Genomic DNA, 15,784 nt, shown 5'->3' on the forward strand with positions numbered 1-15,784 from the left:
CTGGTTCTCTGTCTGGTTTAGGAATCAAAGTAATACTGGCTTCATAGAATGAGTCTGGAAGTTTTCCTTCCCTTTCTATTTCTTGGAATAGCTTGAGAAGGATAGGTATTATCTCTGCTTTAAACGTCTGGTAGAACTCCCCTGGGAAGCCATCTGGTCCTGGACTCTTATTTGTTGGGAGATTTTTGATAACCGACTCAATTTCTTCGCTGGTGATGGGTCTGTTCAAGCTTTCTATTTCCTCCTGATTGAGTTCTGGAAGAGTGTGGGTGTTCAGGAATTTGTCCATCTCTTCCAGGTTGTCCAATTTGTTGCCATATAATTTTTCATAGTATTCCCTGATAATTGTTTGTATCTCTGAGGGATTGGTTGTAATAATTCCATTTTCATTCATGATTTTATCTATTTGGGTCATCTCCCGTTTCTTTTTGAGAAGCCTGGCTAGAGGTTTGTCAATTTTGTTTATTTTTTCAAAAAACCAACTCTTGGTTTCGTTGATCTGCTCTACAGTTTTTTTAGATTCTATATTGTTTATTTCTGCTCTGATCTTTATTATTTCTCTTCTTCTGCTGGGTTTAGGCTGCCTTTGCTGTTCTGCTTCTATTTCCTTTAGGTGTGCTGTTAGATATTGTATTTGGGATTTTTCTTGTTTCTTGAGATAGGCCTGGATTGCAATGTATTTTCCTCTCAGGACTGCCTTCGCTGCGTCCCAAAGCGCTTGGATTGTTGTATTTTCATTTTCGTTTGTTTCCATATATTTTTTAATTTCTTCTCTGATTGCCTGGTTGACCCACTCATTCGTTAGTAGGGTGTTCTTTAACCTCCATGCTTTTGGAGGTTTTCCAGACTTTTTTCTGTGGTTGATTTCAAGCTTCATAGCATTGTGGTCTGAAAGTATGCATGGTATGATTTCAATTCTTGTAAACTTATGAAGGGCTGTTTTGTGACCCAGTATGTGATCTATCTTGGAGAATGTTCCATGTGCACTCGAGAAGAAAGTATATTCTGTTGCTTTGGGATGCAGAGTTCTAAATATATCTGTCAAGTCCATCTGATCCAATGTCTCATTCAGGGCCCTTGTTTCTTTATTGACCGTGTGTCTAGATGATCTATCCATTTCTGTAAGTGGGGTGTTAAAGTCCCCTGCAATTACCACATTCTTATCAATAAGGTTGCTTATGTTTATGAGTAATTGTTTTATATATTTGGGCGCTCCGGTATTCGGCGCATAGACATTTATAATTGTTAGCTCTTCCTGATGGATAGACCCTGTCACTATTATATAATGTCCTTCTTCATCTCTTGTTACAGCCTTTAATTTAAAGTCTAGTTTGTCTGATATAAGTATGGCTACTCCAGCTTTCTTTTGGCTTCCAGTAGCATGATAAATAGTTCTCCATCCCCTCACTCTCAATCTAAAGGTGTCCTCAGGTCTAAAATGAGTCTCTTGTAGACAGCAAATAGATGGGTCTTGTTTTTTTATCCATTCTGATACCTTATGTCTTTTGGTTGGCGCATTTAATCCACTTACATTCAGTATTATTATAGAAAGATATGGGTTTAGAGTCATTGTGATGTCTGTATGATTTATGCTTGTAGTGATGTCTCTGGTACTTTGTCTCACAGGGTCCCCCTTAGGATCTCTTGTAGGGCCGGTTTAGTGGTGACAAATTTCTTCAGTTTTTGTTTGTTTGGGAAGACCTTTATCTCTCCTTCTATTCTAAATGACAGACTTGCTGGATAAAGGATTCTCGGCTGCATATTTTTTCTGTCTAGCACACTGAAAATCTCGTGCCAATTCTTTCTGGCCTGCCAAGTTTCAAAAGAGAGATCAGTCACGAGTCTTATAGGTCTCCCTTTATATGTGAGGGCACGTTTACCCCTTGCTGCTTTCAGAATATTCTCTTTATCCTTGTATTTTGCCACTTTCACTATGATATGTCGTGCAGAAGATCGATTCAAGTTACGTCTGAAGGGAGTTCTCTGTGCCTCTTGGATTTCAATGCCTTTTTCCTTCCCCACTTCAGGGAAGTTCTCAGCTATGATTTCTTCAAGTACCCCTTCAGCACCTTTCCCTCTCTCTTCCTCCTCTGGGATACCAATTATGCGTATATTATTTCTTTTTAGTGTATCACTTAGTTCTCTAATTTTCCCCTCATACTCCTGGATTTTTTTTATCTCTCTTTTTCTCAGCTTCCTCTTTTTCCATAACTTTATCTTCTAGTTCACCTATTCTCTCCTCTGCCTCTTCAATCCGAGCCGTGGTGGTTTCCATTTTGTTATGCATTTCGTTTAAAGCGTTTTTCAGCTCCTCGTGACTGTTCCTTAGTCCTTTGATCTCTGTAGCAAGAGATTCTCTGCCTTCAGCTATACTGTTTTCAAGCCCAGCGATTAATTTTATGACTATTATTCTAAATTCACTTTCTGTTATATTATTTAAATCCTTTTTGATCAGCTCATTAGCTGTTGTTATTTCCTGGAGATTCTTCTGAGGGGAATTCTTCCGCTTGGTCATTTTGGATAGTCCCTGACGTGGTGAGGACCTGCAGGGCACTTCCCCTGTGCTGTGGTGTATAACTGGAGTTGGTGGGCGGAGCCGCAGTCAGACCTGATGTCTGCCCCCAGCCCACCGCTGTGTCCACAGTCAGACTGGTGTGTGCCTTCTCTTCCCCTCTCCTAGGGGCGGGATTCACTGTGGGGTGGGGTGGCCTGTCTGGGCTACTTGCACACTGCCAGGCTTGTGATGCTGGGGATCTGGCGTCTTAGCTGGGGTGGGTAGGCAAGGTGCACAGGGGCAGGAGGGGCAGGCTTAGCTTGCTTCTCCTTAAGTGATCCACTTCAGGAGGGGCCCTGTGGCAGCAGGAGGGAGTCAGATCCGCTGCCGGAGGTTTGGCTTCGCAGAAGCGCAGAGTTGGGTGTTTGCGTGGAGCGAGCAAGTTCCCTGGCAGGAACTGGTTCTCTTTGGGATTTTGGCTGGGGGATGGGTGGGGGAGATGGCGCTGGCGAGCGCCTTTGTTCCCCACCAAACTGAGCTCTGTCGTCAGGGGGCTCAGCGGCTCTACTTCCCTTTGTCCTCCAGCCTTCCCGCTTTCTGAGCAGAGCTGTTAACTTATGACCTCCCAGCCGCTAAGTCGCGCTTGCTGTCGGCACACATTCCGTCAGGCCCCTCCGCTTTTTGCCAGCCAGACTCGGGGGCTCTGCTAGGCCGGCGAGCCGCCCCTCCGCCCCGGCTCCCTCCCGCCAGTCCGTGGAGCGCGCACCGCCTCGCCGCCCTTCCTACCCTCTTCCGTGGGCCTCTCGTCTGTGCTTGGCTCCGGCGACTCCGTTCTGCTAATCCTCTGGCGGTTTTCTGGGTTATTTAGGCAGGTGTAGGTGGAATCTAAGTGATCAGCAGGACGCGCGGTGAGCCCAGCGTCCTCCTACGCCGCCATCTTGATCATGCTGATTTTCTATGTGTTCTTTTCAAGTGCGCATGAATCATTTACAAGAAAAGACCACATGTTAGGTTGTAACAACAGTTTCAATCTATTTAAAAGGGTTCAATTCGTACAAAAATATGTTCTTTTACCACAATGGAATCAATTTAGAAATCAATAACAGAAAGATATCTGGAAATTTTCTAAACATTTCGGAAATAAATAAAACATTTCTAAGCAATCCAAGGGTCAAAGAAGAAAACGTAAAGGAAATAAAATGCTTGAACTGAAAGATACAGAATGTACGACATATCAAAGTTTATAGGATACAGGTAAAGCAATGCTTAGAGGGAAATTTAGTACTTATAAAAGCAGAAAGTAAGTAATCAAATTTAGTACTATAAAAGCGGAAAGTAAGTAATCTCATAAGTAATCAAAGGCTTTACTTTAAAAATTTTTTTAAAGTAAAATAGAGTTCAAATAGTTCAAAATTTATAAAAACAGTACCATTTATAATAACATCCCAAAATGGGATACTTAAGAATAAATACTACAAAATATGTACCAGAATCTGTATGCAGAAAGCTATAATACACTGATAAAGAAAGCCAGTAAGACCTAAAAAAATGGAGAGACATACAATATTCATGGATTGGAAGATTAAAACTTGTTAAGATGTCAATTCTCTCCAGAAGAAGCCATAGTTATAATGCAATGCAAATCAAAATCTCAAAAATTAATTTTGTAGATGCTAATAAGCTCATTCTAAAATTGATATGGAAAGGCAAAGAAATTACAATAGCCAAAACAATTTTGAAAAAGGAAAATAAGGAGTATATACATACTTGATATCAAAACTTATAAATCTAAAGTTATCAAGGCAGTGTGGTATTGGTAAAAAGACACACAGATTAGTGAATCAGAATAGACAAGGCAGAAACAGACCACACCAATATGGTTAGCAAATTTTTGGCAAATGTGCAAAGGCAAATCAATGAAGGAGAGAGTGTCTTTTTAACAAATGGTGCTGGAACAATTGGATATTCATATACAAAAAGTTAACTAAAACTCATTCCTCACATCTTGCCCCCACCAAAAAAATTAACTCAAAGTGGATTATAGACCTAAATGAAAAAAACATAAAGCTATAAAATATCTAGAAGAAGACAGAAGGGAAAAAAATCTTTGTAAACTTGGTTTAAGCAAAGAGTTCTTAGATATGATACCAGAAATATGATCCAGAAAAGAAAAAATAAATTAGACTCCATCAACGCTAAACTTTTTTCTGTTAAAGGCACTTTAAAAAGAATAAAAAAGGGGCCGCTGGGTGGCTCAGTCAGTTAAGTGTCCAACTCTTAATTTTGGCTCAGGTCATGATCCCAGGGTCATGGGATTGCACCTGTGTTGGGCTCTGACCTGAGAATGGAGCCTCTATCTCCCTCAGCCCCTTGCCTCATTCACACACACTCTCTCTTTAAAATAAAATTAATAAAAGAATAAAAAGCCAAGGCAGAAAATGCGAGAAGGTATTTTCAATACATATATTTGGCAAAGCATTTGTATTCTAAATATGTAACTCGCAAAATTCAACAATGAGAACACAATTTTTTTAATGCAAAAGATTGAAACAGTTTACCAATAAAGAAAATAGATGACAAACAAGCACATGAGAAGATACTCACCATTATTAGGCATTAAGAAAATGCAGATATAAAACGTTTTAAAAATCATTACTCTATACCTACTTAGAATTATCTTTTTTTTTTTTTAATTGACAATATCAAGTGCTGGTAAAGATGCAGAACTGGAACTCTAATATGTTGTTGTCAGGGATGCATAATGACGGGGCCGCTTTGGAAAACCAGTTTGGCAGTTTCTTATAAACATTTGTGTAGTATATTCCAGGATTCCATTCTTAAGTATTTATTTACCCAAGAGAAATGAAACTTATGTTCACATACAAATCTGTACACAAATGTTCATAACTGTTTTATTTAGAATTGCTCAAAACTAGAAACATCCTAAATATCCTTCAATATGTGAAATAGAAAATAAAACGTGGTATCCTTTGGCAAATTTAATGCAATTATTTGGCAATTGTAAGGAATGGACTGATCACATAGATGAATCTCAGCACTGTCATGCTGAGTGACGGAAACCAAATACAGGACAGTACATACGGTATGATTCCAATCAGATAAAATTTCAAACTAACCTACAGTAAACAAACAAACAAAAACCTATCAGTGATCGTCTGTGACCAGGAGTGGAGGGAAGAATGCACTGCAAAGAAGTATAAGGAATCTTTTGAGAATGAGGAAATACTCTGTATCCTGATTGGAAGGGTAGTTTACAGGTGTATATACTTGTCAAACCCATGGTATTTACACTTGAAACAGATAGTTTATTGTAAATAAATATAAATAAATAATATCTTATCAAGTTGATATGAAAAAGGCATCCCTAATCATTTTGCTTTCTAATAACATTTTTCTTTCTCCTAAAAATGAATAAAACATAAAATTTTCTGTCTAATAAAGTGATCTGCCTAATAAACTCACAATGTAGCATCTTTCTAGAGTCTCTTCTCATCTATCAAAGTTTCTCCATCTTTTTTCCTTCACCAGCTCCTTTGAGTGCAAGTAGCATAAGCATTCTGGAACACTAACTCTACTTCTTTAGATAGAAGCTAACTTCCGTTGCCCAGATTGAATTGAACTAAACTTCTTGAATTCTGCATTTTTTCATCCACTCATATCCAGGAGTTTCTGGCTCCATCTCAGAGATCAATTCAACTGAATTATTGATGCTTGGGGAGATTGTATTCAGATTCTCATTAACTGCCTGGAACTATAGGCCAGATTGCCCCAGGAAAACTTGTCAACCAGGAATATTGTCTTCATTGCCTAGCACTCAGAGTCTCAAACTCAGAGTGGGGCTTAGAGAACACTAGTCTAGTCACTGGCTTCCATTCAACCTGACCCTTCACCACCAAGATATCTTCCAGCCTCTTCTTGAACACTCTGGTGATGAGGAGCTCACAGCCAGGTTTGTTGTCTTCCTTATGATTAATCAAATCTCTCCCTTGAAGTTGACTCCTTGTTTCCTTTCTGGACTCTCTCTCCACTTTCTGGGGTGCCCAGGGTTATCTCAACTTCCAATTGCCCATGGCCCCTTCTGCACATCTAGGCAGTTCCCACCCGAGGGCACTCCAAGCACTGCTCAGTCTCTCTTCTGCAGATATGTCCTCTGCTTCGATTTCTTCATCTTGCTCTCTGCCTTGTGCCAAGGTGTCAACCAAACTAATCCTTGCCAAGAGATACTTAACTGTCATTTCAGATCACTTAGTGCTTTAAACCCAAATAAAGGTAGATAGATACCTAGGAGTAGAATTGCTGGATTGTATAGTAATCCTACATAACATTTTCTTTCTTTTTCTTTTTTTTTTTTTCAATATATGAAGTTTATTGTCAAATTGGTTTCCATACAACACCCGGTGCTCATCCCAAAAGGTGCCCTCCTCAATACCCATCACCCACCCTCCCCTCCCTCCCACCCCCCCATCAACCCTCAGTTTGTTCTCAGTTTTTTATCCTACATAACATTTTCAGGAACCGCCAAACTGTTTTCCAAAGATTGCACCATTTTATATTCGCACTAGCAATGTATGAGGGTTCTTTCTGATTTCTTCACATTCCCCTCAACCCTTATTATTGTCTGTCTTTTTTAGTTATAGGTATTCTGGTAAGCATGAAATGGTATCTCATTGTGGTTTTGATTTGCATTTCCCTAGTGATTAACGATGTTGAGCATATTTTATGTCCTTATTGGACATTTCTATATCTTCTGTGAAGAAATGTATATTTGAATTTTTGTCCATTTTTAATTGGGTTATTTTACTATATATTATTGAGTTGTAGAAGTTCTTTATATTCTGGATATAAATCCCTTGTGAGATATATGATTTGCAAATATTTCTTCTCAGTCTGTTGGTTGCTATTTTACTTTATTGGTAGTATCCTTCGAAGTATGAAAGTTTTTAATTTGGATAAAATCCATCTTGCCAATCTTCTCTTTTATTGCTTGTGCTTTTGGTGTCATATCTAAGAGATCATTGCCTAACCCAACATCACAAAGATTTATTCCTATATTTGCTTCTACACATTTTTAAATTTTAGCTCTTACATTTCTTTACCTTTATAATTCATTTTGAGTTAATTTTTGTTTATTGTGTGAGATATGGGTTCAAATCCATTCTCCTGCATGTGGATATCCAGTTGTTTCAATATAGATTTGCTAAACGGATAATGAAAAGTTTGACGTGATTTGTCTTCAGAGATCACCAAGCATCTAGATTTTTCCTATGGTTCTTACAGGCTAAAGGAAAATGATGAACCTATTAAACTGGTACCAGACAGAAAAAAATCTACCTCACATATTTCCAAGGCTTTAGAATGAAGAAGAAAATGCATTAGAACTGTTGACAAAGTGTGATGGCATTTCAGCCACATTAGTCTCTGCAAATAATTCTGTTAGTAGCCAAGGGGGTATGCTGTGAAGGGTTAGAGTATTCATAGCACCTCTAAATTTGGGAAGAAGAATGCCTCATTTTTAAAAGAAGAGTAGACCTCAGCTGAATTTAGAAGACCAGATAAAGATTACACAGAGCCCCTAGAGTCCAAATAAATATTGTACATAAGACAACAGGCCTTATTTTCATCTTTAAAATGTTCTATCCCAAATTTTCAATTAAATATATTGGAAGTTTTGCCCACTTTAAAATTCATCTCTGGTTCCATACTGGCCATAAAGAGAGCCTACTTTATGTGCTGCCTCCGTGAACCCTTCCCAACCTGCCCTAGATACCTCTGCCCTCAGAATTCCAGCTACCCTGGCTTTCCCAAATCCTCAACTCTGTCTTATCAACTCGGGGAGATCACCAGCCTCTGTTTGGGCTTCCCTTCCCTGTGCTGTGGCTTGGAAACTTTCTTTAATCAATTAGCTGAGGAAATCATGGGCTCATCTCCTTTTGATCATTTCCTTTTGCTCAGGAAACACTCATGAATTGTAGTTCAACACTTGGACGTTGTTTCATATATTTTTCTACTATTTTAGTTATAAATACAGTCCCGATTTTTACATAATAACCATTTGTGGATGTCCCATGTCACAAATTTTGCTATGTCATGTTTTTCATTTTCATTTTGATTCAAACATTTTTTAAAGATTTTGTTTATCTATTTATTTATTTTTCATTTTTAAAAATTTATTTGAGGGAGAGAGTGCATGAGCATGAGTGCATTTGAAGAGGGGCAGAGGAAGAGGCAGAGACAGACAGAGACCCCAAGAGGCAGAGACAGAGACCCCAAGCTGGCTCCATGCTCAGCACAGAGCCTGATGCAGGGCTTGATCCCACAACCCTGTGATCATGACCTGAGCTGAAATCAAGAGTTAGGTGCTTAACCGACTGAGCCACCCAGGCACCCCTAAGATTATATTTTTTAAATAATTCTACACCTAACATGGGGCTCACAACCCTAAAATCAAGAGTCACATGTTGTACCAACTGAGCCAGCTAGGCACCCATGATTCAAAATACTCTCATTTATCGTGTGATTCTCCTTTGACATACAGGTTATTTGAAAGTGCACAGATAATGTGCACAGAGAGGAGCATTGAAATTTGACTACGATTATGGATTCATTTCTCCCTCCAGTTATAGAAGTTTTGCCTATAGATTTTGAAGCTCTGTTATTTGATGTGTACAAATTTAGGTTTGCTTTCTTGATAAATTGGCTTATCATGATGTAATGTCTTTCTTTATCACTTATAATATTTTCTGCTCTACAGTCCAAATGTTCATCAACAGATGAATGGATAAAGAACATGTGGTGCATATATGGAATTTTACTCAGCCACGAAAAAGAAGAAATCTCTCCATTTGCAATAACATAGATGGATCTAGAGGGTATAATGCTAAGTGAAACAAGTCAGTCAGAGAATTGACTCATGTGATTTCATGTGATTTCACTCATATGTGGAATTTAAGAAGCAAAACAAACAAATAAAAAAAGAGACAAAGCAAAAAACAGACCCTTAACTATAGGGAACAAACTGATGGTTACTAGAGGGGAGGTAGGTGCGGGGGATGGGTGAAATGGGTTAAGGGTATTAATATCATGATGAACACTAAGTTATGGATAGAACTGTTGAATCACTGTATTGAACACCTGAAACTAATATAACATTGTATGTTAACTATACTAGAATTAAAAATGTTTTTAAATATATTCCTTGCTCTAAAATCTACTTGGTCTGATATTAACATAACCTCTCCAGATTTATTTTAACTAATGTTTTCATAGTATATATTTTCCATCCACTAACTGTAATTTTAGCAGGTTTGTTGAATATAGCATATAGTTGGATCTTGCTCTTTTATTTAGTCTGGAAATTCTGCCTTTTAATTGGAATGCTTATACCACTTCCATTTCATCTAATTACTGATATGGTTGGATTTAAATTTACCATCTCACTATTTTCTATTTTCCCCATCTGTTTTTTATTCAATTCTTCTGCTTTCCCTACATTATTTTGGGATTGAGTTGTTTTTTATTATTCCTTTTCGTTTCCACTATTAATTTATTACCTATATCTCTTTTTTTTTTAGTTGTCACTCTAGAGTTTATGCAGTATACATCTTTAACTTAACACAGCTCACATTCAGATTTATACCTCTCTCTATAGATTTAGCATAAGAATCTTACATTAATGAATTAACTAATTAAATGCATTAAATGCAACTAATTAATGAATTAATTAAAGAAATGTAATTGATTTTATGGCATTTGCTTTCTAATCAATGCTGAAAAAAATGCATCCCTGTAGGGAAGGATCCTTTCCTTTGGGGCCTCTGGAGTAAAGGAAAAGAAAGACCATGAAAAAGCCACACCCTGTGGATACTTACTCCTCTGGAGGCTCCCATCCCCCCACTGGCCTCACCAAACTTGGATGCTACCATGCACTTCTCAGCACAACTCTATCTCTTTCTCACAAGTGTCACTGCTGTACAGACTTAAAACCATCTTTATGAGGTGAGTGAACAGAAACATAATTAAATTATTGTGAGGTACAACCATATGGCTTGTGTTTAAAGAAATTAAGCATCTTCCCTTATGAAAAAGGAGCTCTAAGAAGAGCTTATTCTCTCTCCCAGAAGGATTCTTTTTCTGGGAGGATAAGGAAGGGATCAGACTTATGCAAACTGAAGGCAAGAGAAAGGAAAGAATCCCACCCTGTCGGGAGAGACTCCCTCTCCCAAGGCCCTTTCCCTGACTTTATCGCTCACCTTCCCCTGCCCCTACCCCTGCTCCTCCTACATAACTGCCCACCTCCTCCACTTTCTGTGTTCTCCTCCTGCTCTCAGCCAGCCTGCCATGTGGGAGAGGGTAATGGACATCCCTTACCTAGCCTCTGACTTCACTGAGCAAAGCCAAACCCTGAACTTAACAAAGATTAAGACAAAAGGAACTAAACACAGGTTAGTACATATTTAACCTTCCTCAACAGTGCATTTCATTCACCCACATCCCAAGCTATGGCTGGTGGGAAGAAATGGGACATGATACAAATAACATAGAAGCTTTTAAGATCACAGCCTAATGGACTTACAGAGAGAATGAGTAAATCTCTTACTTAAAAATAAATCCACTCAGTGGCTATTAAATCATCCAAGCACCCACATCACCATCTGGTACCATTCCTCTTTCTTTTATCATGGGATAGTGGAGATGCCATAAAACAATCAGCAGCCTTTTCTAGAAGGTTTTGCTTAGCATTTATTGTTACCCTAGCTTATTTGCCATGCCTGGACTTCGGCCCACAGCCTATTAGAGAAACAAAAGGCCAGGCAAGAAAGGAAATGACTCTTCATGAGTTCATTCCTTCATGTGCCAAGAGCTTTATCTTTTGATTCGTGGTGAGATTACCATAAGGTTACCACAAAAAGTCAAGACAGCTATTAAAAAACTGCAAGGCAGTAAAATCGTAGGCTTATTTATTTGTTCCTGAAAGGGTTAGACCACCTAAATCACTATTTAATTGCAAATTTCTCATTAGAGGTCTTCCCCCCCCCCCTTTTGAATACAGTAAAGCCAGTGCTGCTCCTTCTGGAGGCAAGCATTGGGGGTAAGGGTAATTTGGGACTGGAAACCCTTTCCAGAACACAAATGCCATCTCTACTCACCATGATCTCTACCACACCTTCATTTTATGAAACAGGTTCATGATAATGCATAGCCTGATCCTCTCCACAGAGTGCGGGTAACAGATTCCACAAAATGGATGTGACAATTGGTAGATTCTGAACTGTAGCACCACACTGAAGCTCTGGCTGTTTTTCTCCTGCATGAGTTCCTCAGAAATCTAAATGGTAGCCCCTAAAGGACAAGAATCATGTCTAACTCAACAATATCTCCCACCCCTTACCATTTTTTTGTATTTTGAATACTTAATAAATGATTGCAGATTATGTTCAGGCCTTAAATTCTATGTAGAGCCTACCTATGTGGGCTCTGCTGGGTCTCTCTTACAAAAGCCTGCTATGCCCTAAGAAGAAAGACAAACTTTGTTTTTAAGTTTATTTATTTTGAGAGAGACAGAAGTAGCACAAGTGGGGGAAGGACAGAGAGAGAGGGAGAGAGAACCCCAAGTAGGCTCTGAGATGCCAGCCCAGAGCCCGACCCAGGGGCTCGAACTCAAAACCGTGAGATCGAGACCTGAGCCAAAACCAAGAGTCCAGACGCTTAACCAACTGAGCCACCCACGTGCCCAAAGAAAGACAAACTTCTGATTCTTAAAGGGGCAAGAGCAGGATGGCTGCTCTGACCAGCTACGTGACCTTGGAAGGCATTTTAACACTGCAGGTCTCAGTGTCTCCATCTATTATGTGAATGGGGCAGAACTAGCTGATGTCTTAAATGTACTTTGGCTCTTTCATTCTGAAAACAAACAGAACACTACAACATCTCCCACAAGGTCAGGAGGAAAACGTTCCCTCCATGAAAGTTTCAGCAAGAGCAAGACAGAATATTTTGTTAGCTAAGCCACAGGCATATTTTAACCTCTTGTTTCAAAAACCACTCCATAGAATCCTACACTAACCATATTTTTGTTGCACTCTAGTTTTAGGAAAAAAGGGAATACATTTAAGGATGAACATACCTTCCCTTCAGACTTTTATTGTACTCCATCTGCATACATATTCTAGCCCTACACAGAGAAAACGAGTTGAAAACAATGGCCCTAGAACACTGAGAGTACTTCAGTTTTAAAAGAAGAGTTAAGATTACGTGAAGTTTAATCCACATTATATTTAAATTAAGAAAGTCCACATTAGGGACACCTGGCTGGGCTGATATGATAGATTGTAGGACTCTTGATCTCGTGGTCTTAGGTTTAAGCCCCACGTTGGGTGTAAAGATTACTAACAAATAAACTAAAAAAAGAAAAGTCGACGATCACGTTAACTTGAAATGACAATAGGGTATTTAAAATTTCCAAATATGTAAGTTACCTTATTAAATCAGGGTTGGCCTAAAAATTCTAGAGAGCACCCTCTTGTGGCAAAAAATGCAATTGCTGAATGACAGTTTTATCCAGAGATTGTACCTACCAGGCAAAGAGCAGCTGCCATTCATCAAGCACTTATTACAGTTCAAGGACCAGCCCAGATATTTTATATGGCAATAAAATAAAAGTTTTAATAAAGGCAGTTTTCAATGTCATGGAGAGAACTGGAAGTCTTTTGTTTCACGGAGCCCAAGCTACACCTTAAGGTTTACTTCACTGAGAATGTCTCCCCCACCTGTATATTCTTGAACATGAGGGGTATCATCTAGCCTTAGCACATTCTCCAGCACCTTTCCTGCACCTTCTTGGAGTACTGAGCTGTGCCTGAGACACACTGTTAAGTTATATTTCTCTTTTGTTTTCAACTCAGAGACCCTTATTTCAAGTTGACAAAATGAAGACAGAAGAGCAAAAAGGAAGCAATACTTTAAAAAAAAAAAAAAAAGGAAGAAAACAAAAGGCAAACAACAACAACAAAAAAAAAACCCACAGGTCAACACCTTATAAAAATCTTTATGAGCCCAGGGATCTTTAAATTCAAACAAAATTACTTAGCATCCATGATTTGAGAGGCATTTAATAAACAGAAAAACACTTATATGATTACAATTTATATTCTTCAGTAATATATATCATTCCTAGATCTTCTGAGCATTCTATGTTTCTTATATAGCGAATTTCTGTACTTAGTACCTCGTGTGATAAACCTAGTGTTCATTTCTCAAAAGGGCTTGCTAAATATTACCAACACTTGCCACAAACCTGGACCTGAGGGGACAAATATTTTTGTACATTCTGATTATGAATGTTCAGCCCCTCCCTAGAGAGCCCGATGTCAAGTTCCCATGCTAGGTGACCCCTCCACCGAGGTTGCAAATTCTAATGCCTACTAGCTGATCAGTCCCCATTCTTAGTGGGCTTCATGATCTCAGATCCTCCAACTTTTTAAAGACAATTGAAATGTAGAGACCTAACTTTGAAATTTTGGAAACTTCAAATGTTGAAAAAAAGGAAGTCAAACTATGTGTGAAGCCCTGTCTGAGCCAAACAAAACAGGTCTTCTGCCCAGTTGCGTCCCTCTGGTTCAGAGGCAGAGGTTCAGCATCTGCCCTCAGGGATTCTGAGGACTGCTGTTCAGTCTACCCCCAGGAAATGCCTTCCTGATCAGATCCCGAGGACTGCAGTGAAGAAATCTCAGAAGAGGAGAGCTGCTGAGTGCTTCTGATATGCTTCAGTGTCACTGCAATTGTCTTCAGGCAAGCCATGTATGATCTTATCCAGTCAATTCCCTTCTTTAACATTCTCTCATTACTTGGATATTTCCACAGGTTTCAGAGAATACCAGAGTTGACAATGTCTACTATAAAACACTTTTTTTTAATTCTCTCAGGAACCAACCAGAGTCATGTCTTTCTCTTTGTGGTCATGAAAAGCCGTCCTTCAATAAAACTCACACCAGTTCTGGGGATATCTCCAACAGGGATCATGGAATCTTTCAGAAGATAGGGGCACTGAGATAATATACAAATTTGAAATGGGGTCAGTGCATCGTTGCATCTTTAGCAAGATGAAGACAGCCTCCTCTATTAAAAGTCCATCTCACATCTTTCATAATTAACTAAGGAAAAGGAAAGTGTGACTGAGTTTCCATTTGGGAGTAGATTTGCTCAGGATCCATGCAGCTTCAGATTTTCAATATCTGCTAATTTGTATGGGTATAAAATATGTACCTTTAATAAAGTCTATAAGCAATGCCCTCAACTGGGAACCTCTCTGACTACAGAGATGTCTTACATTGATGTAGAGTAGGTATTCAGCCACACGTACTCAGATCACCCAAAGAAAAAAGTATAGGGAAGTTCTATACTTTCTAGAAGGAATAGCTAAGAAGCAGATAGATGCCTCTGTGTGGAAAAGAGCCTTGTCGAAGCTTCAAAAGGAGATCAGGAAAGAGACGCTCTGGGACAGTGGAGTACACACTAAGTACCCACCTCACAGGATCTCCAGGACAGCTGTTGGAACGCAAGAAGCCTACTATTATGTATATGCACAGTGCAGCTTTAAAAGTTACAGGTTCAGCAGCCTGATGGTGCTCGACAGTCATGTGGGAGCTCTGTTCCTTTTTATCTGGTTTCTTTAAAAGATGAATGGAATGAGGGCTTTCCGAGATTTGGGGTAGTCCTCAAACATCTTGAGGTAGAACCTAAAAGACAAGAAAGGATAATTATAATAAGCAGTGGTCAACAGTGGAGGTTCACTGGGTCTGAAATCCTTATGACTAATCAACCTACAGTTATTCAGGGCCTGACTCTTCCACATGGCCATTTGTCCATCTTCTTTCTCCCTCCTGCACCCTCTTCTGTACATGTTGAAGCTTCTTGTGTTGGGAAATAAAAAGTAACAGCCAGAGGACAGTGGTGATGGTTGCACAACATTATGGATGTACTTTAAGATGACTGAATGGTACATTTAAAATGGCTAAAATGGTAAATTTTATGTTATGTGTATTTTGCCACAATAAAAAAAAAAAGTATAAGCCAGAAAGAATTGCTCAATGGATTCAACCGGGAAATAAGGAACCAAAGACCCCAAAGACAATGGGCAAGGTTACTCCTAGAGACCTGGTAATGTTCCCAGGCGAATATCCCCTCATGAGGCCTGGGAATGCCAAGAAAATGTTATCTTGTGTTATGGGTTGAATTGTGTCCCCCAGAATAGATGCTTGAAGCCTTAACCCC

At 39.1% G+C, this 15,784-nt stretch overlaps 1 protein-coding gene across 1 annotated transcript in view; it reads right to left on the reverse strand.

Annotated features, from left to right (window-relative positions):
* Window positions 1-13,539: 13,539 nt before the first annotated feature.
* The window catches only part of SRD5A2 (steroid 5 alpha-reductase 2), a 41,997-nt gene continuing 39,752 nt past the window's right edge, over window positions 13,540-15,784 (reverse strand). The window contains exon 5 of the mRNA XM_040496443.1: window positions 13,540-15,249. Coding sequence (XP_040352377.1) covers window positions 15,183-15,249 — 67 coding nt within the window. The 3' untranslated portion in view covers window positions 13,540-15,182. The remainder of the gene's footprint in view (window positions 15,250-15,784) is intronic.

This window comes from Herpailurus yagouaroundi, unplaced genomic scaffold (genome assembly GCF_014898765.1).
Source record: "Herpailurus yagouaroundi ecotype Mexico unplaced genomic scaffold, PumYag 188, whole genome shotgun sequence".
NCBI classification, from domain to species: Eukaryota; Metazoa; Chordata; class Mammalia; order Carnivora; family Felidae; genus Herpailurus; species Herpailurus yagouaroundi.